Here is a 27133-nt window from a genome sequence, read left to right as displayed (position 1 = left end):
ATTATCGGTTCCAAAATTAGATTCCAAAACCATCCCTTTTATTAATAAAATGGTCTGATTTCGGGTTTTAGCTGGTCGGTTTTGGTACTTCCCGATTCCAGTCCCAAATTGACACTCTCAGAGAAACAAAGTGTTCATGGAATGGGTGGTTCGTAAAGTTTGTGTTGAGCATCCCATAAACAACCCCATTTCAAAAATCAGAATAAACTCAGATGAATCAATAGAATCATATTGGAGTCAATGGTCGCCAAATCTGGTTTTTCTCAAACACTAAGGCTTAGTTTGGTTGCCAAGAATAATAGAAAAGAAAAAAATATTACAAACAAAAATTGAATTTGAAAAAAAAATATAAACACATAAATCAATCGTTGCATCATGATTGGCTTATGTAACCCTCTCACTCTCTCCTTAAATTCAATTTTTTTTTTTCCTTTTCTTTTCTATTCATTTCTTCTTGACAACCAAAGCAAGCCTAAATCAACAATTTAAGTCAAAAGACTCAAAACACTTCAAATAATATTTGAAATCTAAAAAAAAAAATTACTCCCCTCTCACCAATCCCATTTTAAGAGTTTCCAACTGGTATTTTCTTTTAACCAAAGTAAGCCTAAATCAACACTTAAGTCAAAAGACTCAAAACACTTCAAATAATATTTGAAATCTAAAAAAAAAATTACTCCCCTCTTACCGATCCCATTTTAAGAGTTTCCAACTGATTATTGCTTCCAAGGGGCAATGGGTTACATACAGCTAGAGTAGTGAAGTTTATATTGGATTGCAACCATTTTCACAGGTTTGTTGCAAATTTGGTTCAACTACTAACATAGATAATCCATTGATTCTAAATGTGGATTTTCAGTCCAAAAAGTTCTGGCTAAAGGCATCCTTTGAATGACATAAAAAGTCAGACCCTCCTGAACCAAAGTACCTTTGGTGAGGCCACAGAATGCTTATATTCCTGTCAAGAAATTAAATACAAATGATCAGAATGTCAGGTTTTTTTGCTCAATGATCAGAAGAATAATAGATCAGTGTGAAGTGTGCAGCAGAGCAGTATTATGTTTCTGTTAGAGAAAAACTTAACCAGGGCTCCATTAAAATCATAAGCCATGAAGTAGATGCCATGAAAATATTTAAACATACCCTTAAGTTGTAAAGCCCAGCAAGGGGCTATGAATGACTGGTTGCGCACAGCAAATCGGTTGATCTGTTAAATGCTAGCGAAAGAAGGAGAAGCCATTGGTGCCTCAGAAGCCAAAAAAACAGTCATCCCCGTATAAATCAAAAAGAAAAAGAAAAAATCGAAATACAAGAAGTGACTAAAACAATTATTCTAAATGCTCGACTGCCAAATGCCAGGCCTCATTAAAACCATAACTCAACCAATTCCATATAAATCAGAATACAGATTAGATTAGAAAAATGGCATGTGGTATGAGCATGAACAGATGTATGGATTGTATTTGATCTCAATGTCCTAAGCTGGGACATATGACTCCAGCATCAACTGTGCTGGTGAAGGTGATTTGATCTCAACAATCAGATATGTGAACTTCCACTGTTTGTCCGCCTTGTCCTTGAACATCTCAGTATAAACCTTGCCAGCTCCATGGGGCCCACGAATATAGAAGTTAACCTACAAAAGTTTATTGCATATTTTACTTTGACTACAAAGCAAAAAGGACCAATTATCAGAAGGCGGAAGCAGCTTCTTTTATTGTTTTTGTTTCAGGGGGAGTGGATACTAGCTTCTAATTCACTAGGATAAAGGCTGCACTAGAATGACATCCCGCAATTGTTTTATAAAGAAGGTACCTCAACATGTTCAATACCATCTTCATCAGTCCAAGTTCTATTGGGAATCCGTTGGCGAGCCGCGCGGTTTCTACTTTCCTGACCATAGCCTGTAACAGGTGATCCGATCCTCACTCTAACCTGATAAAAGACAAATAAAATCATATAACAAGAAACCCATTAAAAGAGAGGTCCATTCAGCGAAAAATTCATTGTCTCTATCATCAAAAGGATGCAGTAACAATCAATATAAGGCATAACAGTGCTAGTGGAATATCCTTGGGAAGATGGTTGAAGGTCAGCATCCCTAGATCAGATTTGAACTAAATCTCTGCACCGCCAAAATTCAAGTGTAATTTTGACGGACCACACCATTTTCCTTTTCGGACAACAAATAGAAGCAACTAACATTGATCTGGATGATTATTGTCCCTATTGAATGGCTTTAGGCAGAATTCAAACAATGAGTGCTACTACCTTCCATATAAAAATGCTCCATAACTTATAATTTTGTATTTTAACAAGAAAAAAGAGTTCAGGATTAAAAAAATTTGGACTCCAAGAAAAACTACATGCCTTCAACTGACCTGACTGTCATTCTGAACCCTTTCCAGAGCCTTTCCAAAAATCTTGTACCTAAAACAGATCATGGATTTTAATTTGTCATTTAAATGAGAGAAAAAATAGTTGTAAAATCCTAACATTTCATTAGACAGTAGTCAGAAACTTACTCTTTAGGCTCAAAAATAAGTTCCTTGAAAACAGCATATCCAGCAGCAGCTGCAATACCCAGCCCTGCAAGTATGATAACACTGTATGAGGCACCTTCTGCAAAAGACACTGGCTTCTCTGGAATATTGTATGTGGGGGCATCAAAAGGATCATCAACTGTAGATATGTCCTTTCTGTTCTGCTGGAGGAAGTACAGGTGCACAATTGATGTTAATTGAGATCTAAGATTCACAATCATTGGACAGTAAAAAAAAAAAAAAAAAAAATTGATGTAAATCGAGCTGTCAAAAGGAGAGTTCAATGCTGGCCCAATTCTGGTTCAGTTTTTCACATCGAATTGGCCAACCTGTTGTTACTGTTCACGTGAACAGTACAATGGGGTCCAATATTGACATCTGGCTTAGGAATGATGCTGCCAGCACTTGTTAGGATATTAAATATTAGTTTCTATTTTTTTAGTTTCCTATTTTTTTTTCTTAAATTAGAAACTAGAGGTAGTTTCTATTTTTGCATTAGTTTCTAATTTAAATTAAGCTTCTATTTTGTAATTTCAGACCTCTATATAAAGAGAGCCTGCTGTAGACACAAATCAGTTTTGAATTAATGAAATTTGCTGCAGCTATTGCTTGCTCCCTCTCCTGAGAAAGGAAGACAAACAGTTGGGATAGCTGTGGGTGAAATACCCAAGCTGAGAAAGCCATTAACACCCACATCTATCTTGCTTAATATCTTCTTTTCTTTTCTTTTCTAATTTCTGTTATTACTTACTGTGAGGGGAGTGTGTGTGGATTAAATTAAACCTATTTGAAGACATAAACAAGGATTGAAGCCTGTGGAAGACCAGCTCCAAATCTCAAGGTTGACTGCAGCTTGTTACTGTTTTGAGTCGAATCCAGCAGGGCCTTTCTCTCCTATTCTGCCAGCAACTTTGAAGGCCCTTTGGAGGGTTCAAAGGTTACTTCAAGGGAAGCACTCGACCTGGGTTTCAGCCCCTGCTACCAACCAAATTTCAACCACAAGTCTTTCTCCCTGTTCTGGCCGAAACCCAGTTCTGCCAGGGAATTGGTTTCCGCCGTTGGGTTTTGTTACTGGGTTATTTCCTGCTGCTGCAAGTAGTTTTCTGGGTTATTTCTGGTTCCTTCGGGACAGGTTTGGTCATCCTATTTTCTGGTTCTTGTTTTCCTTTTTCTGATCCTATTTTCTGGTTTCTGTTAAGATTGACTTGAGGGATCAGATTTGAATTGGTTTGGGCTATTTAAATATTGGGAGTTTGTTTACCTAGTGTAAACCTACTTCTGCATTAAAGATTGTATTGATCCTTTGGATAATAGATCTTCAGAATATTGACATGATAATCTATATTAAATTAGCATGTTTAGCAAACATACAAAAAAATTACGAGCAAAATCACATTAACTGGAAATAACAACTAAATGCATTTTCCATGCAGCATGATGCTGATTGAAATGTGAAGCTTTAAAATGAGAAATAATGTGTAATTGATGCGACAAAAATCTCTTTATTTCTGTTTATATTTCTAACCTCTTTTCTGGTTTGTCTTGATGACTGCGAAGCTGAACTGGACGCAAGGGATCTAGCCAAGCAAGGAAGTACTTCAGGCTGTCCACGGTACTTCGCAAGTTGGTAAGGAGTCCATGAACTAACCGGACACTCTCTATTCCACCATCCTCTGGACGAAATTGGATTTCCTGTTAATCAACTACTTTAACATGTTACTGTCTTTCAATAAAAATTTCCTCAGGGAACCACAGAAGGAACTAAACCAAGATAGCTATGACTGCACCAAAAGCTCTTTCAAAATCATTTACAAATTTCATACTAATTAACCAAAAAGGAAACATTAATCCAAGGACTCAAGAATCATGATCAGATCAGTTGTATCAGCCGATCCAGGCCAGGATGGGCTGATATCATCCATCCAAAACTTGCTGGTACCTCAGATATCCAGCCAAAACTCAGTCAGATATAGACAGCTTCACCAATCAGGATTGGAATCAGGCTGTCCACCGATTGCCGAGTTTTAAATTCTTGGATTAATCTCAACTTCATTATAATGAATCATGCCACTTGGTTCTCAGGCTCAAGTATGCAACGAGAATCTTGACAGTGTCACTATTACACTATAAATCACTAAGCCCCACAACGGAAAAGACCAATGATCTAAGCTGCATATATTGCATGTAGTATTACTCTGTTTCACGAATATCTCCAGGTTTCCACTCCTCCATAGTATTCACAGAGTTCTACTCAACACCCATAGTTGGGCAACATAGCTTCTTATGCTCCAGGTAGCCTAGATGGTCTAAACTGTAAAAACTATTCCACAAACATTCCCTTTTCTCACCCCAGCCTTTTTTTCTCTCTTGAATATTTCCATACATTTACATGCAACTTTTAACATCAGTACTCAAGGAAACTTTAGTCAATTTTCTTCTCCTGCAATAAGCCAAAAACTGGCATAGCATAGATATGTCAAGATCCATATGATAACAGTTCATGCAATAACAGGACCACATGGGGTTTATAAAAAGATATAAATTAAGCAACAATCACTAAAAAATTTACGAGTTCAGAAAGATGGTTGCCATTGTCATTGCAAATACTTCCAATGCCTTGATCGAACTATTAGGAATTTGATTCAATCACAGAAAAACACAAGGTTGAAATGATAATGTATACCAAAAGAAGAATCTTTTCCGATCCATTTGGGCATAAACTGGTGAAGCATCACCAGAGGGTTAAACACCCATTTGACAGGTCAACCTAGGAAATCTCTTCAAACAAATTTTGACATGATGGAGGATACTAAACATCTAAACTAATTAAATGAATCCTAACTTGTGACACTTTTCATTATAGTAAGAAAAAAAAAGCATAGTTGGATGAATACGTATCATTAAATCAAGTCATATTTTCAACCTAATATCTCCTACATTGGTACTTGGGAACATTAAACAGTCGGTCCCCAGTGCTATTATCTGCACTATGTGTATAATCATGGACCATGATTGCCTACAATCTACAATCACCCATATCAAAGAGAGAGAGAGAGAGAGAGAGAGAGAGAGAGAGAGAGAGAGAGAGAGAGAGAGAGAGAGAGAGATCCATGCAATATAGAATGGTATGAAAATTTAGAGATCCCAACAGACTATATTTGCAGCTGGTCCATCTCCTTAAGGATAGCTACCATATAAGTTGATATAAGAACAAAACAGTGATTCAACATAAGTTGCAGAGCTGACCTGTCCCAAGCACATCCTGCAGATAGATTGGAGAAAAAGAAAACATTAAATCACTATCTTTTCCCTCCCTCCCTCTTTTTTTTAATGGAACTCTTCTATATGTACTGGGGAAAGGAAAAAAACAAACGTAGTGAAAGCAAAAACAGCTTTTTTATCATTTCATGGTCTCTTCAGAGACATCCAATTATCTTAAATAAATGCATACCTTAGACAGCCTGCTGGGATCAACACTAGTTTTACTCACATGACCTGACTTTAACACCACCTACAATTACATTGTCATCATTGTATCATCTAATAAAGGGAATATAATTGCAAGCATAGAGACATCATAATGGATAACCTTATATTCATAAATGCACTATCATGAATTTAAATTTCAACTCTAACCAATATATATGAAATATTTCATTCTTTTATTTTTTCCGTTTTAAAACAATACCCTTTGTCTCAAAGAATGAGTAGATTGTTTTCTCTCCTCCACTGGGTCCTCAAATGACAAGATAATAGCTAACTTGTGTATCTACTGTCTATCAAGCGAATTATATCAAAGCTTAAACCAAACTTTTGTATTGGTTTCGATCCTTGTTGAGTTGTTGAAGCCAAAGTGAAATCTGAATTTTCAAATTGTATTCCACATTTGGCAAAAATACAGTACGTTCTGAAGAAGATGCCAAAGTTGGTTGCAATACTTAAATTTCAGAAACTTCAATCCTTTTACCGGTAATGTGAGAAACGTAAATCTGCACAAAATGGAGCCATGCTCCATCTTCCGTTGGTTAATTCTGGATGCACTATGTGATCCTTCTGTAAGATGTCCTCAGTCTCCTACTATAATAGAAGCACAACATTATCACAAGCCCCACCCCCCCCAAAAAAAAAATAATAATAATAAATAAATAACAAAAGCCACCCAGACTGTGGCAGAATCTTCTAGCCAGAAGTCTAAGAGGTGGAGCAGATCAATTTGTTAAGAAGACATATCCCAACCAACAGTTGGATAATTGCATTAGTTGATAAAAACAAGTATATTGTGTTATCTGCACGACTTTAGCAGTAACTTTCATAATAAGATAAAAGGTTAATTGATTATTAAGTGTATTTACTTGGGGAACTAATAATTTGGCTTGACCTTATTTTAGATTTTACCTCCAAGAACAATCTTTCTAGCCAATCTGACAACAGTCAAAAATGATATTTAGGATGATATTAGTCATGCGACATATGGTGATGGCAACAGATAGAGCTTTGGGAAGCTTTCACCAATACCAAACCCAGCCATATGAATTGCTGCTCAACCCTACCCTGCTCCTTTCCATGAAGAATGTAATTCACCACTGCTTGAACAATGTAAGCAAGGCATGGCCACTTTATATACTCCCGCCCGTAAAAAAATAAATAAAAATTAAAAGAATAGGAGTCAGCCAAATTTAATCAACTGTCAACCATTAGGAGTGAGGAAAAATCTGCTGTAAAGTTTTACTAGCACAATTGCCACCCCTATTGACATATTACATTGAGTACCTAATGGAACAGATGTGTTTATAGAAAAGGGAGGGGGATATGGGGCCAAAAAAGACAGCCAGCTGTGCCAGATATGGCTAGGTTTCTTATTCCTCCCCCCACCCCCCGCCCCCCCGGCGGGGTGCTTTTCCCTTTAAGAGAAATTCTTATTGATGGGATGAAGAGAAAACAAAATGGATTCAGCAAACAAACCCTAACAATGAGAAATGAGCTGACACCATTGACCTAGGGCCCGTTTGATAACGTTTCTGCCGTTTCTGCCGTTTCTGTTTCAAGAAACGACAGAAACATAAATTTCTGTTTCTAGAAACAGAAACGGAATTGAAGGTGTTTGATAAGTCATGTTTCTGGAAGTCGATAGTAACCAACGAAAGAATCGCCACGAGTCGTTTCCAGAAACCATATATAGGTAGAAATTTCTATTTCTATTTCTAAAAACAGGTGAAATGAAATAGTTTTATCAAACGTTTTTTGTTCCATTTCTTGACACGTTATCAAATGGGCCCCTAGATTCTTTCTTGACTTACAGCTACTGGAGAAATTAAAGGACTCAGCAAAGACCTATTCACTTGTATCAGGTTGTCAAAGGTACTGCCATTTGAGGATCATCTAGCTACAATCTCATCACCTTCAACTACCTATTGTTAGCTTCCCCACCTACCAGACACCAACTTCAGGTGCCATCGAATTCCAGGACCCCAGTCAACATACCAAGCTCGAAACAATTCACAAATTCTACAAGAAAAGAGAACCCCAACCATGTGGGCATACAGAATCAATCTAGACCTACGCACTTGTTTGAACCCATAAATTGTTGTTGGATCTATAGATGCATATAGAAATCCAAAAAGCCTCATGGAAATTTTTTCCCAGTTAGATTGTGAAACAACCTCTTGTATGACTCTTTCAGTGTCATTGTAGACCAAAAAATCTCAAACAATTTTAATATATTGACTTAGAAAGTTTGTTTGCTCACCCACACATAAACCTGAACTTCATTCCAACAGGTTTTTCCTGTTCCAACTCTCAATGCATACATTAAACCTCACCCTCCTTATTACTAATCCCAAGAAGCGAAATGTGTTAACCCCTTCATTTCATATCAGTTTGATGACCATATTCAAAAGGCTCGCTTTGCAATTTCTTCATTAAAGCAGATCACACCCAACATTGATGAGATTTTTGGAAGTAGAGCAATGCCACACTGGCACCAAGTAGGATAAAGCTTTCTTGGCTTCTTCAAATAGATGGAGTGCCACTTCCAGAACAGAATAGTTGATATCTTCTTGCATTTAAATAGAATTTAGCTGTGTAATCATGCAGCCAATATCCTAATATTCAGGACGTCAGTGCAAATGTTTTTTCTCTACCACTCCATTCTACAAAGGACCATTTCATTCATTCATATAAAACTCAAATGTTCCCATACTACCTTACTTCATGCAATTTTTAGCCTTTCTATCGTCTTTTAGGAGTTTTCAACCAAAAATAAGAGCAGCAACGTCTGTCCTTGTATCTCATATAGTCAAGGACAGAAATAGCGAACCACCACCATAAATGCTGAGCCCATCTCATTTCAAAAATTGCAATCTTGATAAGTGTTTCTCATGTGAATAAGTAGAACCAGTTGACCACCTACTTGTTTACCATGAGTTCATATGTAGAAATTTTAAAGACTTCATTTCCTTTTGGTATGAACTATGAACTGGATGCTACATATAGCCTTCTACTATTGCTGGCTTGGCAGCACGAACATTTGATTCTCTCTCTCTCTCTCTCTCTCTTTTTCCTTTCTTTTTTTCTTTTAAGCAAAATTATTGAAATAATAAACAGATGAGAGATAAGATTAGGTCCTTACTGTTAATATTATCAATTATTCTTAAAAAAAGAAAAAAAGATTAAAACATGATATACTCTTAATTCTTTCCATAGTTCCACATTTCCACTTGGATGCAACTGCCTTTTTGTGATTCCCTAACTAAAAAATTGGTGTTGAAACCCTTCTCAGTTAATAATTAGGAAATTGCTTTGTGTATTCATTAGCAAAAAATAGGAATATCAGCAAGGATTTAATCTACATCCATTGTAAACAATTCAGCACAATTTAATAAATAAACAAATGAAAACTCTGCCAAAAGCATCATCTCTGAAACAGAAGTGCAGGGGTTTACAGTTTAGTCATTGTTCTCTGCAGATTGGGAGGTCAACAGAATTCGGAATTCAGATAATTCTATTTACCAAGGTAGTAACTTGCTTCTACTAAAAATAAATCTGTTCATAAACTTACTAACAATCAACCAAACAAAACACAACGATGAAGTAATTGAATAGTAATGTCGCAATCAGGAAGCGCCCATACCTTTTTCACCGACTCAACTATTCCCAAGTCAACCGCATTCTTTCCGGTTGCTGTGGATGAGAAACTAATAAAACCCACATCAGATAGTGACTTCTCCGAAGACAAAACGACCGAAGAAGACGACCCCTTTGAAGGTTTAAGCATACAACACCATCCGTTCTTCTTAACCAAAATCAGGGATTCACCCACTTTCTGCTTCATACCCTGCATCTTCACATATAAGAATTATTGGAAACTTCTGATTCTCTCTCTCTCTCTTTCTAACTTCTTTATATCTCAGGGACCCAACAAACGTCCTCCCTGGATGAAAATATAGTTCAACTCAAATCGAAGAAATAAGAAAGCTCACTCGGTAATTGGATGTTGGATTTAATTGGAACTTGCTTACAAGGCGGTGCCTATGCTTTAGGGTGTGCAGGGTTCAGACTTCCGAGCAGGGTTTTACCCTCGGGAGGAGACCGATACCGATCCGGATCGGTCAGTATGGAAATCTCTGAGCCGGTTAATTTTACCTCTGCTTTTTATTTAGAAAAATGGTTTTTTTTTTTTTTTTTACAATTTCAGCCGAAAGCAGCTTAGGTTGGATCTGGTTCCTCTATTTAGCGGTGATTGCCCAGGTCGACCGATAACTATTTGGGCGAACACCACGTGTTTAGGAGACGATCCAATGACGCACAACAGAGAACAAAGAAAGAGGCATTGGGTATCGTTGGATCGTCGCCTGAACACATGACAATTGCCTAGCTATGGGCAAGACCTGGGCAATCACCACTTAGATTAAGATACGGTATTTTAATTAACGGATGTATTGTGCATAATTGCACTGTTTTGGATTAGATTATAAATATAGCCATGATTTTGTCGTGCAATGGATCAAATGATATTGAATTTTGTAGATAAATAGATCTTAGGATCTCTTCACATTTTAAGTTTGAATGTGATTGGAGTTTGCTATATGGCAAAATGCACAATGCATGAGACTATGGTTGGGTGAGAAGAATATATATAGGGGGGGTGTACGACCTTAGATGGAAGGGTAAATAATGAAATTTGATGTTGAAATTCGACGTGTGCTCAAATAAAGCAATCACTATGTATATTAATGGTTAGATTTGTCACGTCATTATTCTACATGGAATAATTAGGGCATAGGATGTTACATTAGATTTCCTTTTAATGGGAAATACTTTTTTTTTTGGGTTTGAGGCGCCCTTGACAGTTAAAGGTCTTAGAATTGTTGTATCTAAGCATCACCTACTATTGTTCTTCAAATTGAAATAGAGAGCAAGTTAGATAAGTTCAAGCTCCTCTCGAAATTACTTTTCCTTTTAAATTTATTTCTTATTAACGTAATTATATTTAATGGTGGTTATTGTGTATTCAGTGTAAACCCTCACCTCTTTCAATGTTTATTTCTATCATGAAAATTTAGATATTATTAGAATTTTTTTTCTTTTCAAATTTATTATTTTTTAATTATAATTTTTATTTTACTTTTCAAATCTAAGGGATTTAAACATAAAATAAAATAATTTTAATAACCAAGTATAGAATAATTTAAAATTTCTAATATAATCACACGAGATAATAATTAAAAATTTTATTTATTAAGTTTAAAAATTTCCATCCATTTCCCTTCACTTGCAATTCATCTTTCATCTTCTACCAAAAAAATAAATAAAATCAACTTTCATCCAAAGAGAGTCCTTATGGCTATGTTTGGTTGTAAGGGGAATTAAAGGGAAGGGAAGTGAAATTTTTATACTAAAAAAAGAAATATATGTAATTATTACCCATGTGAATTTAACATTAACAAATCATTGTATATTTGGTTATAAAATTTCACTTTACTTTGCATCCAAAATCCTTTGCTATAATATGTAAAATAAAAATTACATATAAAAAATGATTATAAATATTTATTTTTAAAATATAAAAATTTATCTTCTCTTTTTTTTCCTTTTCTTCCCTTTCCTTTAAATTTCCATTGCAACTAAACGGAGCGTGCAAGAGTGCAAATTCCCAGTGACAAAAATTTGTTTACACGGGCCCATAAGGAAACATGGGAAAGCCCAAGCAAAAAATAACAACTAAGGCCCATGAGATATTGAGACTCGAATCGGTATCATTCTTCTCTCCGTCGCACACTTCCTTTTTTTCCCGTTAGGTTTCCCAAACCTTTTCTAGTCCCTGCGAAGGTCAATTCTATTACTCCATAGGCCATGGAGAGGAGAATGTCCCTGGAAGGTCCTGCATCTTCCGACTCGGTTGATGGCAGCAGAGCTAAGCTGCAACCAAACTACGACAGCAGGGCTGTGAAGGTACAATCTTATTTTGGCTTGTTCATTTGTTGCATTTGGTAGGGTTTTTACTGATTTACTTAAACGAGTGATTTGGTGAACCACACGATGATAAGGTGCTTTGATTTTATTTCTTTATTTTTGTTAATTTTGAATTTGAATGAGTGGAGTTTGAATTGGTTGGAGATTTTCGACATTAGAACCTGTGGATCATAATTTTGAGTTGGAATTGAAGTGAGGGAGAAAAGAACTGAAAAACATTCAATCTCTTTTTATTTTTTTTGTTGGGTCAGTGCCAATACGAAATTCAAAGTTGCAGTGGTCAGTTAATAGCTCAGCGATTGTGTTACGAAATTGGGTTGGTATGGTTTTTCGAAGCTAGTTTGGCATCTGGGCATCAAGAAACGTAGCTTTCAAGTGGCAATGATTAGTTAAGGCCCCATTTTTTTTTAATTTTTTAATTTTTTTATTTTTTATTGTGTGTGTGTGTGTGTGTGGGAGTAGGGGAAGTGCGCTTGGCTTGGAATAGAACAAATGTTTTACTCTGGTTACGATAGCCAGTAAGTGCATGTTGGTTCTTGTCGGGGAGGTTGTAATGCATTTTGACTTCGTAAATCTGGCTGCAATCTTGCCCCTTCTTTGTGAAAGACCCCCCCTAATCCGTTTCATGGGAGAGGGTGAGGGGATCGAATGTCAACTCTATTATCACCTAGAGTGCTCTATTGGCATAGAAGTCTTACGAAAAATGTTTCTTTCAACCTATCCAAAAAAAAAAGAAAAAAAATCAGAATCAGCCATATGGAGTATATTCTGGGATTAAAATTGGCTGTCGTGAAAGCTTTTCTATTTTTAGTGTGGGGTAATGTTATCACCATTAGAGATGTTGCAAGCTTACTCAACCATTTCCCCCTATGAGTAGATCCTTAATTGTTTGATTTCTCTTTGATTACGAAACAATGGTCCTAACCAGTCACTCACCAATGGTGTCACTTATTTAATCCTCCAAATTATGTCTCAAATATCATTTCACCCTCTTTAAAGTTAAACTAAAGTACCTTGTTCCCTGTATTATCTTTGAAGTTGGAGTGTATTAGTCCCTCTTTGGTATCATTTTTCTTTTTGATTTTTGTTCAAAAAAATGGTTTTGATTGCATTTGGTGTCATTTATGGAGCTTGTTTCTATTTAAAAAAAATTGATAAAATACAAAAACCAAAAAGTAATGTAGGACTAGATTGGACACCCAACTAGACCCAAAACTGCAGGAACTTTTAGACCAAAGAACAACCAAACCCAGCAGCAAACATATAACAGAAAAACAGACTTGAACAACAGACCAGAATTGACAATCGATCTCAATGAACAGTAACACATAATCGAAATAATTCAGCAGCAGTCTTAGGGCGAAACCCAGAAATTTTAATAATAATATAAGACCCCCAATAGGTTCAGATCAACAGATGCTAACAGTGCAGAATTTCACAGCAACACAGAGCAGAAATCAGAACCTAAATCTGAGCAGATTTGACAATCGGCCAGAACTGAGTGAGTGGTCACTTCAGCAAGGTCCAGTGGCCAGATTGATCCCAAAATTGGGTCGATCCCCCCTCTAGATATTGTCAACCTTTGATCAGAATATGGGATTGATCAGGTGGTCAGATCTCCAACAACAGTGAACCCGACAAGGAGAAAACAGAGAAAACCAACCTAGAAATCTGCAGAGAAGTTAGATCACTTACCTGAACTGCTGGAGAAGAGAATCCAATAAGAAAACCAGATAATAAAAGTCCCACCCGGACTTCTCACCGTAGAGTGTTGATCGGATCACACACCAATCCCTAATCCTTGATCAAACACAAATGTACAGCCATAGAGAACACCCAGCGGCAGCAACATGAAGTTTTTTTTTTTAATTGCCAAAATCGTTTGACTCCTAATGAGAGCCCTTCCTTTATTTATAATAATGATGGGGGATACATAAAATAGAAAGTAACTTTAGTTTCCAAAAACTCAAATAGGAAACTAAAAATTAGAAACTCACCTAGTTACTAAAACTGAAAATAGGAACTTACAAAATAGAAAGTCCTTTAGTTACTAAATTGGAAATAGAAACTAGGAAACAAGAAGTACTGAAATTAGAAACTAATTAACCCCATCAAAACCCAACTAAAAAGGGAACTAATGAAAATAGGAGACTAACTAGTAATCCCGTACTCAATCTTAGAGCCCATCTTTTAGACCCAAAAAAGTTGCCCAATACGCTCCAAACCACATAGACTGAAGGCCTAACACATGTACAACCCAACCCTAGGCTTATTTCTAGTAAAAAAAGCCTAGTTTGGTGAAGAATCTACATAAAAAAGAGATCAAGAGTCATTTATGTGTTTTGGCAAAAAATGATTTTCAGTTATTTTTGCACTGAACTTTAATGAACAGGTTCATATAGTCCCCATATGGAGGGGTAAAGTAGTCATTTGTTTTGTAATTATAAATCCAAGCCCGTTGTTCTCTCTTTTTCAATCCAAAGTGGGGAAAAAGAGTTATAAGAAAGATGGATTAAGGGAATCTCTTCACCCATTTCTTCAAAAAAACATTTTGGCAATAGAGATACCAAACTATTTCTCACAAAAAATCATTTTTGTCAAGTAGTTACCAAACCATTTTTACGTTTTGATAAAAAATGTTTTTCGTTAATTATTTTTGTTAAATAGTTAAAAATTAAAAAGAAAAATCATACCAAAGAGAGCCTTAATTATGATTGGTTCTCTTACGGAGAGGGACATGAGTAATTTCATTCCTTGGTAGATAACTGATGCAGCATAGAGCTATTGGTAAGTCTTAAGGGGTGATATAACAGTAGATTGCAATGTCTGGAAAGGAAATGGCTTGTAATAAATGTCCCTGAGGGGTTAGGTATATCTGTAGAAAAGAAGTAGAAAGAAACATAAGTGATGTCATACATGTTATTTTTTTATTTTAGATGTTTTTGTAATATAAGGTTCTCATGGAGCCAGATGATAGCATGCAAAATTGATGGTTATTACCTGATAGGGAACCAAAGATAGCATAAGGGATTTCTGGGAAAGCATTTAATTGTTTGTATGTTGCACCCTTTTCTTCTACGGGGAGTTTTATAATCCTTTTATCCAGTTGGCATATATTTTCAGTCACTTGGACAAGAAGGTTGAGAAGGTGGATTATTCCATCAAATACCTCCAGTTAGTGTTTTTTTCATCCATAAGACCCATTGTGTGCTTTCTCAAAAGTCAAAACTCACTACTCGAAGCTACCTGTTGCCTGGCCGGTGCAATTGACAGGGAACCAATTAGGTCTGGCTTCTTCCACCTCCCAACATGTGGGAGCTGGCACATTCCTCTTCGTTGTAATTTTTAGCTGAAAATCATCCTATTTTTATATTGAGCTCCAATATCCTGGTTTTTAGAGGGAAAACCCCTTCAAATTTCCCCTCATCTTTGGAACTCCGTGCTTGCATCCTATGCCATTTGGAGTCCGGAGTCCAGTCAAGGTTTTACATTCAGTTCTGATTAAGATTTTGAACATGAGAGTGAGAACACAACTTCAGCAATCTGTGTGCAAATTTGCCTTATTTTGGAAGGTGCAGCATCTTTATATGACTTGGGTCAATCTTATGAAATAATCATGGTATTTTCAATTTTCTTTTCTGATTGGATTCCAATAAACTATGTCAAAATTAAATACCATGCTTCATATGGACTTCTTCACTTCTTTTAGTCCAGAATATCTATAGCTCTTAGGTGGGACATGTCTGGTGTGTATCATCTCCCCTGAAGGATATTTTTCTACAACACAAAAGTAGGATTGTTTCTTAATGTTATTCAACTCTGTTAGGCATATACATTTAAGAAAACATCTGTTCCACATGATAATTTCATTATCACTTTACTCAAAGGAGTACAAAGGACAAAAAGCTTTGCCTGATGATTTGGCAAAATGGGGAGTGGTTGACCTAAACAGTTTTAGTTGACCTTACTTGTGAAATCTACACTACTTCGGCAAGTAGGGTGTGATGTAATGTTGTTGTAGTGGGTTAGCTCTTTGAGCTTCTTTTCCCACTTGGAGGCCTGCATTTTGTTTCAATGCCCCCCTCTTTTCCATGTACTATTAATTAATTGATTTTTTTATTTTATTTTATTTTATTTTATTTTTTATTTTTTTTATTTTTATGGATAACAGTAAAGGTTTTATTCAGGCAACAAAATCCGTGCAATACAGAAAATACAGAGAAAACAATATCCTATACCCTCTACTCAACTCATGTGATATGGTAGGGCCAAGTATTGAAAAAAAAAAAAAAATCTCTCCTACCCTATCTCAGGTCAATGAATCCTCTAAGGAATCTAGATCTCAATGAAGTGCTTTTTTTTTAAGGAAAAGAGAAAAGAAGTAACAACTCTTGGTTCTGCAGTGAAATGATTGCCACCTTCATACTCTTCAACTGAACATGGTATTGATTTATTGACTGTTTAGATGAAACATCTCATGTTGCTTTATTGTTTAAAGTAGAGAAATATCTATTTCAGATTGGATATTTGGTTGCTAGTCATCGTAATATGTCTTGTATAGGGTGCTTATTGTCGCTGTGATTTCCTCTTTCAGGAGACATTGAAGCACTTAGCATCAATTGATCTGATTGAATTGTGCAATGAGGCAAAAATTGAGTGTTGTCGAGCAACCAGAGACTTAAGGAGCTGTGGACGCCTTGTGGATTCTGTGTTGAATTCATGTGGACATGCGTCACTTTGTGCAGAGTGTAGTCAACGTTTTGACCTATGTCCGGTTTGTCGGGCTCCAATACCAACATATGGAAATAGAGTCCGGCTTCGGCTTTATTATGAATGCATAGAGGCCGGTCTTATCTCTAAAAGATGTGATGATAGATTTCAAAAGAAAGATGGTGACAGTCACTTATCTGTTGATGTCGAACGCCTCTATTGTCTATTTGATGTTGCCTTGGATAACAATTTGGTTTCTTTGATCTGCCATTGTATCCTTTTATAGATTCTTAGTGTTATGAGTTAAATAAGGACATATTTGGACTTATATCTATCAACAGGCATTGTGAAGAGATGCTGGCTGATACATTGTTCACTTTGCTATTCTACTTATTTAACTTTAAGAAGGGGACCAATTTTGTTCAATGTTGTTTACTGGCTCACATGCTTTATTGTTTGTACATTGCAAATGTCATTCCTTATCCATATTTTTGAAAGTTTTAGGAAATTTACATTTCCCCTCCTTCTTGGTCTGTCCACCATAGAGGAATTTATGGACTGAAAATAAAAAATAAGATTGAAATATACAATTCGAAACTTTCCTTCATTATTTATAATCTGGAACATCATGTGAATCCCCCCCCTCCCCCTTCTCAAATCATTTTTAATATGAAGAAATGTTTTTGGAAATGTGGGGGATGGTTATAACAGGTTTTCTACATCCATCCCTCACTTCCTTCTTGTTTGTAATTCCAGCATTATTTTTGAGTTCTTGACAAATCCAACAGATGTTACGGATGTTTGTATGGATGAAAGTGCTGTGTCCAGTGATCCAGTGATTGCTTTTCTTTTGGATGAAGTGGTTGTTAAGGATTGGTGCAAGCGGACATTTGGAAACATCATCAGAGATCTTCGAGATATTTGTATCCTTTAACTGTTTATTTTATTTTGTTTCACTTCTCAAAAGTTTCTTTTGTACCAATTTATACTTACCATAGGCTGTAGAGCTTATGTCCTTAGCATCTTTAACAGATACTCTTGTTATAGAAGAGATGAAAAGTAAATTATGTTTACTTCCAAAGTTTTTGGTGCGGCTCACTGGGATTTCCAATGTTCTTGAGGTTTTGGAATTATCATTCAAGGAAACTCTTTCTGCACAGTTTCATGACTTGCATCACCTTCAGGAGAATGTATCGAAGGCAAAGCAGGTGGAATTACTTGCTGCCCTTTTAGCACTTGATATTCAGTATAAAATATACTGTACAAGTTCAGATGCTGTTGTTTGTTTACTTTCTAATTCAGCAAGTATGATTGTAGGTCACTATTTTACGAGTTGGGGGGAAATCTTAGTTGTAATCTTTAGCTCGATTTTTTCATAGAGGAAGGCAAACTCAGTGTAACAGAGATGAGGATGTTGAGATGGATGAGTGGTAAAACTATGAAAGGATAAAGTAAGGAATGATTATATTGGAGCTGATTTGAGAGTAGCTCCAATACATGATAAGCTACGAGAAAGTCGTTTGGGGTGGCATGGCCATGTTCAACGGAGGCCTTTGGATGCTTCTAGTATAGAGGGGTGATTTGATTCTGATTGAAGGATCTAAAAGAGGCAGACTTAAAATTACCTTAGGAGAAGTGGTGAGGAAATACATGCATAGGTTTGGCCTTGCGTCAAGTGTGATGTCGAATAGGGCTGATTGGAGGGCAATGATCCATTAGCCAACCCTATTTAATTGGAATAAGGCTGAGTTGTTGTTTTGTATGCTTTTCTGATTTTATGAGATAATATCAGAAATTAGAGCATTTTATGGATTGGGTTTGAATCGGATCTTAATGACACATTGATTTTCTTATGAAATGATTTTATTCATGGTATATGAGGTTTGGATTTCTTTCTATAGATTGCATCCTTAGCTGCATCAGCATGACGAGATCTTTTGTTTAATTAGATAGTTTCTTGGTGTCCGCATGCATGCATCTCTGTGTATCCATGTGCATGTATCTCACATATCTCACATTTAAAGAGTTCCCTGCAAGCATTTTTTTTCGTGTTTGACATTTACTGAACTTTTGTTTCAGAAATTATTTAGAGAGAAATTAGTGAAAATGGGATTTGGTCACAGAGATGTGGGTTTAAGCTAGTAGACTTCATATTGTTATGGTAAAATATTTTGTATTATCTGACAAATCTTTTGTATATGGAGAGATACTTTTTCCATCTTTCATAGCATCCATTACACTGTCATCTTATAATATAATATGGTGAATGTACCATGTACTAAGTTGGTCATACTTTAGAAGTGCTTGGTAAGGTGTTCATTTTTGGCAAAACCTTCACTGTTACAATTCTTTGCTGATGATCTTTGCTCTGTCCCCAGCATTTGGAGATCATGACTTGGTGTATAAGACATCAGTTTCTTGAGAATGTCAGGTCACATTATTCCAAATTCACTTCATGGCTCTCTGTTGTTTGTGAAAGGAAATCAGCTGCAATTAAGCGTTCGTGGCCCGATTCAATTAATAAATCTGCTGGATCTTCCGGGCAGAATGGATCCACACTCTTCATTGAAGATGCACTGTCAAATCTTGAAATAGAGCAGGGCAATAAAATGGGAATGGTGGGGGACATAGAAGTTACATCCTTGCAGAAGGATATGTCTAAACCGGATGGGGTTGAAGGGTGCTATCCATTTGAAAATTTACGAGTTGCTGCAGATATACTTTTCTTACATGGAAGCTCGAATACAATAGAAGCAAAGCGAGCTATTGTATCCTTTTCTATTCCCCTGTTTTAGATGCTTTTGCTTATGGTGCAAGGTTCGAAATTTTGGATTTTTGAAACCGAAATATTTCTGTAATTTTGGCAAATTTCGCTCAAATTTTGAACACTGTTACAAAGCTAATGCACAAACATGTAGAAATTATTTGCCCCCTCTTTCTTTCCCTTAACTTGAGTGCAGTTCCTCTACTACTTGTTTGATCGACATTGGACGATGCCTGATGCAAATTGGAGGCATTTAGTAGATGATTTTGCTGGTACCTTCAGTATAACCAGGCATTCACTATTGGAATCCTTGACATTTTATCTTCTTGACGACCATACAGAGCAAGCTTTGGAGGTAATCTGCATCAGATCCTCATGCATACTCATGGACTTTAATTCAATACATGGTTAAATTCATGGTTTCCCCTTGTTCTATCTTTATCTACTTCAATGCTTAACTGTTGTAATTAGGGATGTCCAAGTTTGACAGTATTATTTTACTAATAATCATTTTCTCTTTTAGTATCTCTTGGTCATTGAATTTGATGGCCTTTCTGTAGATGGAGAGTATACCTGATCTAATTCTTGGGATCCACTAGAGGCCTTTAGCACAGCTTCCATTAGTGGCTTCTGAAAGTCATTGTGAGGGATGGGAATTTCATGCCTTTGTAGTTATGTTCATGCATAGGGGAAAAGTATCTAGGGGATATTGATGATACTATATCTGGCTATATCTGGATGCCTGCCTGAGATGATTTTCCTGCCCTTTCACAGTTGCTACTTAATTAGCCAATATACAGGGAAAATAACCATAGAGGTTCCAAGTCCTTGCTGGATGGTTGTGATGTTTAGAATGTGGACTACAATGGATCCTAGAAGCATGTTTTTGGTGCTTAAAGGTGGTTAATTGAATTGGTCTGGGTGGTTTCATTGAATTGCTTTTTCCTTGCCTTTGTTGCCATTTTCATTTCAGTTTCTATACTAGTTATCCACTTTTCTTTATTTGTTAGGAAGCTTGTCACCTTCTCCCAGAAATCGCTGGCCCAGCAATGCATCCAAAGATCACGCAAGTTCTATTGGAGAGGCAAAATCCTGATGCTGCTCTGATGGTTTTACGGTGGTCTGGACGTGATGGATTGTGTGCCTACACAAACACTGAACATGGTGAAGCACAATTTGTCTCACTTCGTGAAGCGGTGACAGCTGTTCGGGTGAGAGTTGAATGTGGACTCTTGACTGAAGCCTTTATGTACCAGAGGACACATTGCATGAAAGTGAAGGAAGAGAACTTGAAGCACGGTTCATCCCAGGCCTTTTCAGATGGTTTAAGAGGTCAGTTTGAGACTTGGGAGGACAGAATGGAGGCATTGGTATCAGAAATATGTTTTCTATGTATACGAAGAAATTTGGTTGATCGAATGATAGAGTTGCCTTGGAATTTTGATGAGGAAAGATATCTTCATAGATGCCTCCTGGAATATGCCACTGAAGACCCTTCAACTCCTTGTGGTAGTCTTCTTGTGGTATTCTATCTTCAGGTAACTGCTTAGTACCTTTAACCTGAAAAAATAAAGTCCTCTCTTTCTTGCATGTTGGATTTTAAAAAACACACTTTTTGAAGAATTTCTTGTTAAATATATTATTTGATGATTGGAAGCATGGTCAAGAAATCGGTAGTTTTGGTCGAAACTGAAAATTTTGTGGTTTCGACCTGAACCGGCATGAAACCTAGTGTGACTCACTAGGTATTCCAAGTTTCGACTTTCGACTGAAACTTCCATGTTTCGCTCGGAATCTTGGTTGTTTTTTTTTCTCTTGTGCCGTTTCATTTCGCCAGAACAGTACAACCTAGTGTTATAAAAGCCAAAATTAGTTTCGATAGATTTTGTGTGAAACCTGTTGTGAGCCTTTAAAAAACATCAATTTTACCTGGATTTTGGCCATTCTACTTCCAACTTTGGTTTAGAAGATTGTTCAAGTCATATACAGCTAACAGTTGCCGATTGGTCGAAGATTCACAGTTTGAGGTAATACCCTTTTTCACTCTTTTTTTATTTTTTATTTTATTTTATACAAAAAAGGGGTAATATATGTAGTTGTTAGGCTTCAATTTTTATTATGTTAGTATTAGACGATCTATGACATCATGACGTCAGATTTTACTTTTAGTTTTAAATTACTTTTTTTAATTTTCTGGTTTAAAAAAGTAATTTTCTTGCAACAAAGTTTTGAAAAAATAGGATTATACTTGGTGGTTGCAGCTCTATTTTACATATGTTATTCACTGTTGGCCGATTTACAGCCTAAAGGTGTCATTTTTTTCCTACCAAAAATAATTGTTTTAATTTTCAAAAATTAGAAAAAAATTTCAAATACAAAAATATGAAAAATAATCTGTTTTGGTTTGAAAAATAGTGAAATAATTAAGTCACTTTTGCTTATTTGCACCTTATGTGAAGTCACGGACTGTACACTTATGATGTAATATTTTGAAATTTAATAATATTAAATTATTTTTTCCAATTTTCATTTGCAATTGCATATTTTAATTGGCTTCTTTATATTTGTATATTATAATATTAAATCAAGTGTAACATTAGGCTATATTTAAGAAATATACAGGCAATGTATGGCGTACACTGCCTACCTAGGGTACAGAACCAAATTAACAATTTGAATTTTTTTTTTTCCAACAATCTAATGGTTCCACTGTGTTTAGGGATACTTAATTTGGGCCTCTGCCAAGTTCAGCCCAAACTATGGCTATTTGACCACCGAAATGGTCAAAAGAACCAACCACCGGCGCCTGCAGAATTTTGACCCAATTTTGGTTGAAACCCGAAATAATTCAGTTTTGACCAGGGTCCAAACCCTGTTCAAAACCGACTTCTTGAACCTTGTTAATGAAGCAGTATGATATAAATATCTTCTTGTCTTTTTCTCCTATATATATATATATTTTTTTTTTTAAATTTGCATACTCTTTTAATTGCAATAGGTAGTGTCATGGCCACATTTGCTAGTACGTGTGGTATGTGTAAATAATTATTTTAAGGTTATGGTGACATACTTGTGACATCAGCTTTGTGGCCCTGCACCAGGATAAAAAACCCCTGAATCGAATGTCCTTGGAATTCTGAGGCTGATCAACTATAATACCATGAAGAACTATAAGCAGGGAATTTTCTCCTCTTTTTTTTTTTGGGGGGGGGGGTGTTGGTGGAGTTTGGAACCTCATTCCACTACTCCCCAGCCCCCAAAAGAGCAACTCTGAGCTAAGTGGTGCTTTTTTTGGTTGATCCTTCATGCTTCAGTTCTTTTATTGATGATTTCCTAAATGAAGTCATTCCTAACTGTCAGCATTTAATATGATGATCCTTGTACAAAGGGCACTGTTTAATAAAAATTTGTTGAGTTGGAGTAGCATGTCAGACAAAAAACATTCAATATGTGGCTAGACTATAAAAGAGTGCTCCAATCACTTTGATATCCCCTCCCCCTCCCCTTTTTATCTTCTATTTTATATGGATGGAATTTTGTATTTATCTACCTACCTAAAGAAACTGTAGATGCATTTTGATAAGATGATGCATTGCAGTTCCCAAACTCAATGTTTTTGGCAATTTATTCAGTGTCTGATGCTAATATATTTCAGTGTATAATTACAATTGGTCTATGTTGGAGGTTCATATTTGTTTAAGATTGACTAGTTGGTCTATTCACCCATGGTTAGAGAATATTCCATTACATCAAAGTAATCACTGCTTTCCTCTCTTAAAAAAGGTGAATAAATTGGGGAGATTTTGTGGCTACAGTATCTCACTGATTTTATCTTTTGCCACTCGGTTCTTTTTTTCTTCTTTTAGTAGGACCATTCACCATGAAAACTTATCCCATTGACTTGTTTCCACAGCGCTTTCGGTACGTTGAGGCATATCAAGTTGATTGTAGACTTACGAGCTTAGAGCAAGACTTCATCTCAAAGACTTCTATTGACGAGGGTGTTATATCAAGGATACGATCAGTGGGCCACCGGAGAGGAGGATTGGTTGTAAGTAGCTTTTGACTCCTAACTCTATAATAACAGTTTTAAAACAAAGAAAAGAAAAGAAGTCCTCTCAAGAGTAAGTGGTCAGATGAAATAGGTTATTGAGAATGTAAAAAAGAGGAGGGACGTTTCCTGTTGCATCTTTTCCGTAGTACTCACACTCAGTTTAGTTGAAACTCAATTGACACCTCTAAGTTGATTCCTCAAATAGGTTTAAATCGATGAATAAGAGTTGTTGACTCTTCTGTCCTTGAAAGAAGGAATAAAAATAGGATGAGCTTTTGAACTGACTTTTTTTTTGTGGTTTTTTTTTTTTGGGGGGGGGGGGTGGTGTTGCAGAATAAATCCATTGAGTTACTGCCGGAAGTACAACAGCAACAAGTGAAGAATGGAAGCTGGCCTGGCATTGGTTTTTCTGATGCTAAGGAACTTGAAATTACTGCAATATCTGAAAATCCTGAAGTACAACAACCACATTCTACTGGCTTTGTGGTTCCCTCTACTGCAGATTCCCTTATTCTTCGGATGGATCATACAATTCCTCCCGAAGAAACTTCATCTTTTGACACACCGGCTAAACTTGGCGGATCATTCAGCAGTTCCCACCTTGACATTGGTTCCAATCTTCCTCCATACATTCTCCGTGGGAGATTACCTACCACTGTTGGGGGTCCATCAACTCCTCACAATAGAGGCAATTTGCATTCAATTCAGAATTCTGCCAGAGAACAGAGACCTCAAATTAGTACTAGGCAGAAGTTCAATTTTGATGGTGTCCAAGCTCGCGGAGTTCACCTGCCTAGTCCTCAAAGTCGTACGCCATCAAAAAGTTTGAACAGAGTTTCAGGGAATGTTCTCCGGAGTAATTACCTTCAAGATGACCAATTTGATGAATTTTCCCCAGGAATGGAACAAAATGGGTTCATTAACCATGTGGAAAATTCTCATCCTTGGTTTCCTCGTCGAGTTACTGCTCATCCAATGACTACACCTAGCAGCAACCACTACATAAAAGATGTTCTACATGATCCAGACCCAACTGCATCTGGGAAACCACTCACATCAAATAAACCTTGGACTACGATTTCCCCGGATGACCCAATGGATGTCTCTTGGAGGTGAGTATGCTTTTGTGTTATGTTTTGAATCCTGAAATAAAAGTCCATTCTAGCTAGTTGAATTTATTTGACTGACGCTTTTGTTGTTTGATCAGCTCTGGAGATAGAAAGTTGGCTGTTGACATCATGGATATACAAAATGGGCTGAGGTGGAGGTCCGATGAAGCAAGTGAGGACGAAGAGGAGCCAAGCCCAGAGGTAATGTATGGTGGAGCTTCTTTTGCAACGCCCTCGAGGGGAAAGAGAAGAAGCAAGCTTACCAGAAGATGAAGGTTGCATCTGTTTACAACTTAAATGTATCTGTAGCCCCCCTCCTTTGATCTGTATTACATTTCAATCACCTCAGTTGGCTTCATTTTGAGTGGAGAAAATAGGTCTTTATCACAGATGGTGTGGTGAGAGCAGGCTTCTTTGATCCCCAAGGTTGGGGAAGCAGTGCTCATATATCCCATAGTTTCTCATGGGAGTCCAGTCACTGATACCTGTAGAAATATATATGAAGTTACTACAGGTGTTCAATCAAAGCTTTATGTGGCTTTCATTATGACATGAGAGGTGAGAGGTGAGAAGGTGAGTGATTCTAAATGGCGTTCAATCCCTTTGGGGAGAGCTTGGCTGGTGGGCCATTTTTCTCCTTTATTTCAAATTTTCATTCGTAAGTCAACTGGAACGGTCTCAGGAGCATTGCCTACATTTTTGCATACTTTTGAGATACGAAGAAAGGTGTCATCTTTTGGATCACCACTGGAAATGAACAACTCAATTGTACAATAACTGTTTTGATGCAAATTTTATCTCTTGCAATATCTTTCCTAGTCTTGGAACTAATTTTTATGATTTTATTTTCTTATCCAACATCATGATCCCTCATCTTCTGATCTTCAACAGATTTAGATTTTAGACAACTAATTTCCTCTTATTGGAATTTTGCAAGCAATGAGAACATGCAAGACTGGTAACTATGGTCTTAGTTTTCTGGACTGGGTACATTGCCCAGATGACGTGAACTAGCGTCAGCTGTATATATACTTTATATCGCTCTTCTCCCCCTTTGAAATGACCCCCTTCCCCTCTTGTATGATGCCTTGTCCTGCAGCTCCATTGGTGCTATACACGGGAGGTGTGCCTATCCCTCTCCCATATTTGATTTACGACTTGTATCTTAACAGCAGTAAACATATATGAGGGCGTTCTTCATATATCCTATAAAATGGTTTTGACAATGTGGAATTTCAAGTCTCAGGCCACTTACAGCCTAATACAAAAGAAACCAGTTCCAGAGTCTATAGTTCTATGCCCAGATAAATATTTCCACCTGCTTACCGAAATATTTCCACATCATTATTCATTCCTTCTGCGTGCCTAGGTCCATAAGTCCATGAACTGTGACTCTCCGGCCAAACTTTGTTTTCTTCTAGCTCAAGAAACTGTGGGGGCATGCTATCATTTCTTGCCCATTCTCAAAAAGAATGTGGGCATGAATTCTTTGAGGCACCATCATCCAAAGATCTGGTTTGGGGGCCGTTATAAAAAAACCCAGTTTTCACAAGGGAGAAATATCTGGATTGATGGCCTGAGTTACCCTCTTGGCATATGCCTTATTGGATAAAAGAAACCAGGTAGTGTTATATAACATAATAAATAGAATCCCATGTCCAAATCCATCCTCTTAACCTTTGGAAACCATTTTGATTACTAATGCTGATTACTTCTCATCCGGTTCAGCTGCGTTGTGTGCTAGTATTCTATGACCGGGTTCTTCTCAAATCTGTGGAAGTATCTACCATAGGGAATGAACACGTGACGTTGAAGCCAAAATTGAGCGACTTTTCAACTGATGGTGGAGCATGAGGTAGAGAACATGGTGGTGTTCTCGGATCGCTCACAATCAATCACCTTCTTAACATACTGATGACTTTCATGGCTGGGATTGGAAACGATTTGGCTTTGTTTAGGATCTGTGGTGCATGCTTAAGAAACTTAACATTGTTCTATTTAATATGTTAGCAGAAACAAAACTGGTCTAGCAGATGGGTTGGCAAGTATATCCAATAGGAATCACTCTGGTAAACTTGCAGCTCTTACCCTCCTTCCTTGGTATTTTTGGTTTGCCAAGAAAGGGAAAAAAAAAAAAAAATTTTGAGAGAGAAACACATAAAACAATTGTTGCATCCAAGGATTAAAGTATCGGTATCGGTCGTCGTATCGATCGATCAAAATTAAGATACGTATCGGAGGGTATCGTATTGTATCAGAGATACGCTAAGATACGCACATAAATGGATAGAAAACACTTTTTTATACATATTTGCATAAAAAAATAGTTAAAAAAAGTTATATATAACATGTATTATGCATAAAAAGTAAATTGAGAGTATCGCACTAAGAATCCAAGGTTTGTAATTGTCCCATAAATGTAAAATCTTTATTCCCAACCTTGATTTCCATTTTAGTTAGAGAGAAAAATGGTTGGCAGCAA

At 36.7% G+C, this 27133-nt stretch overlaps 2 protein-coding genes across 3 annotated transcripts; one reads left to right on the top strand and one right to left on the bottom strand.

Moving 5' to 3' along the window:
* Positions 1-805: 805 nt before the first annotated feature.
* LOC122080854 (probable mitochondrial import inner membrane translocase subunit TIM21) lies at positions 806-10122 on the bottom strand. Of its 2 annotated transcripts, none has more exons than XM_042647724.1 (9): positions 9673-10122; positions 5995-6054; positions 5790-5805; positions 4069-4235; positions 2526-2704; positions 2382-2430; positions 1816-1935; positions 1144-1636; positions 806-958 (listed from the first exon to the last, which is right to left on the bottom strand). In XM_042647724.1, the coding sequence occupies exons 1-8, from the start codon at positions 9880-9882 to the stop codon at positions 1478-1480; spliced, it is 960 nt and encodes a 319-aa protein (XP_042503658.1). In that variant the 5' UTR covers positions 9883-10122; the 3' UTR covers positions 806-958; positions 1144-1477. The 2 variants fall into 2 exon arrangements, with proteins under 2 accessions (XP_042503658.1, XP_042503657.1); XM_042647723.1 differs by having other exon boundaries at positions 2526-2707; positions 9673-10115.
* Positions 10123-11807: 1685 nt separating this feature from the next.
* Positions 11808-25460, top strand: LOC122081956 (E3 ubiquitin-protein ligase HOS1). Its single transcript, XM_042649394.1, has 10 exons — positions 11808-11993; positions 16609-16996; positions 17513-17647; positions 17757-17932; positions 19103-19492; positions 19685-19843; positions 20499-21026; positions 23402-23539; positions 23876-24654; positions 24750-25460. The coding sequence occupies exons 1-10, from the start codon at positions 11895-11897 to the stop codon at positions 24922-24924; spliced, it is 2967 nt and encodes a 988-aa protein (XP_042505328.1). The 5' UTR covers positions 11808-11894; the 3' UTR covers positions 24925-25460.
* Positions 25461-27133: the final 1673 nt, after the last annotated feature.

Source organism: Macadamia integrifolia, chromosome 6 (assembly GCF_013358625.1).
Source record: "Macadamia integrifolia cultivar HAES 741 chromosome 6, SCU_Mint_v3, whole genome shotgun sequence".
Taxonomy (NCBI): Eukaryota; Viridiplantae; Streptophyta; class Magnoliopsida; order Proteales; family Proteaceae; genus Macadamia; species Macadamia integrifolia.
The sequence above is the reverse complement of the archived record's forward strand: the minus strand, read 5'-3'. Positions and strand labels throughout refer to the sequence as shown.

Excerpts from the sequence above, each read along its gene's own strand:
- LOC122080854 (XM_042647723.1), bottom strand. The coding sequence starts at position 9,882 with ATGCAGGGTATGAAGCAGAAAGTGGGTGAATCCCTGATTTTGGTTAAG. Across the intron at positions 2,431-2,525 it reads CTTATTTTTGAGCCTAAAGA|GTACAAGATTTTTGGAAAGG; the intron begins GTAAGTTTCTGA and ends GATCTGTTTTAG. Across the intron at positions 1,637-1,815 it reads ATGGTATTGAACATGTTGAG|GTTAACTTCTATATTCGTGG; the intron begins GTACCTTCTTTA and ends AAACTTTTGTAG.
- LOC122081956 (XM_042649394.1), top strand. The coding sequence starts at position 11,895 with ATGGAGAGGAGAATGTCCCTGGAAGGTCCTGCATCTTCCGACTCGGTT. Across the intron at positions 19,493-19,684 it reads TAGAAGCAAAGCGAGCTATT|TTCCTCTACTACTTGTTTGA; the intron begins GTATCCTTTTCT and ends ACTTGAGTGCAG. Across the intron at positions 23,540-23,875 it reads ACCGGAGAGGAGGATTGGTT|AATAAATCCATTGAGTTACT; the intron begins GTAAGTAGCTTT and ends GTGGTGTTGCAG.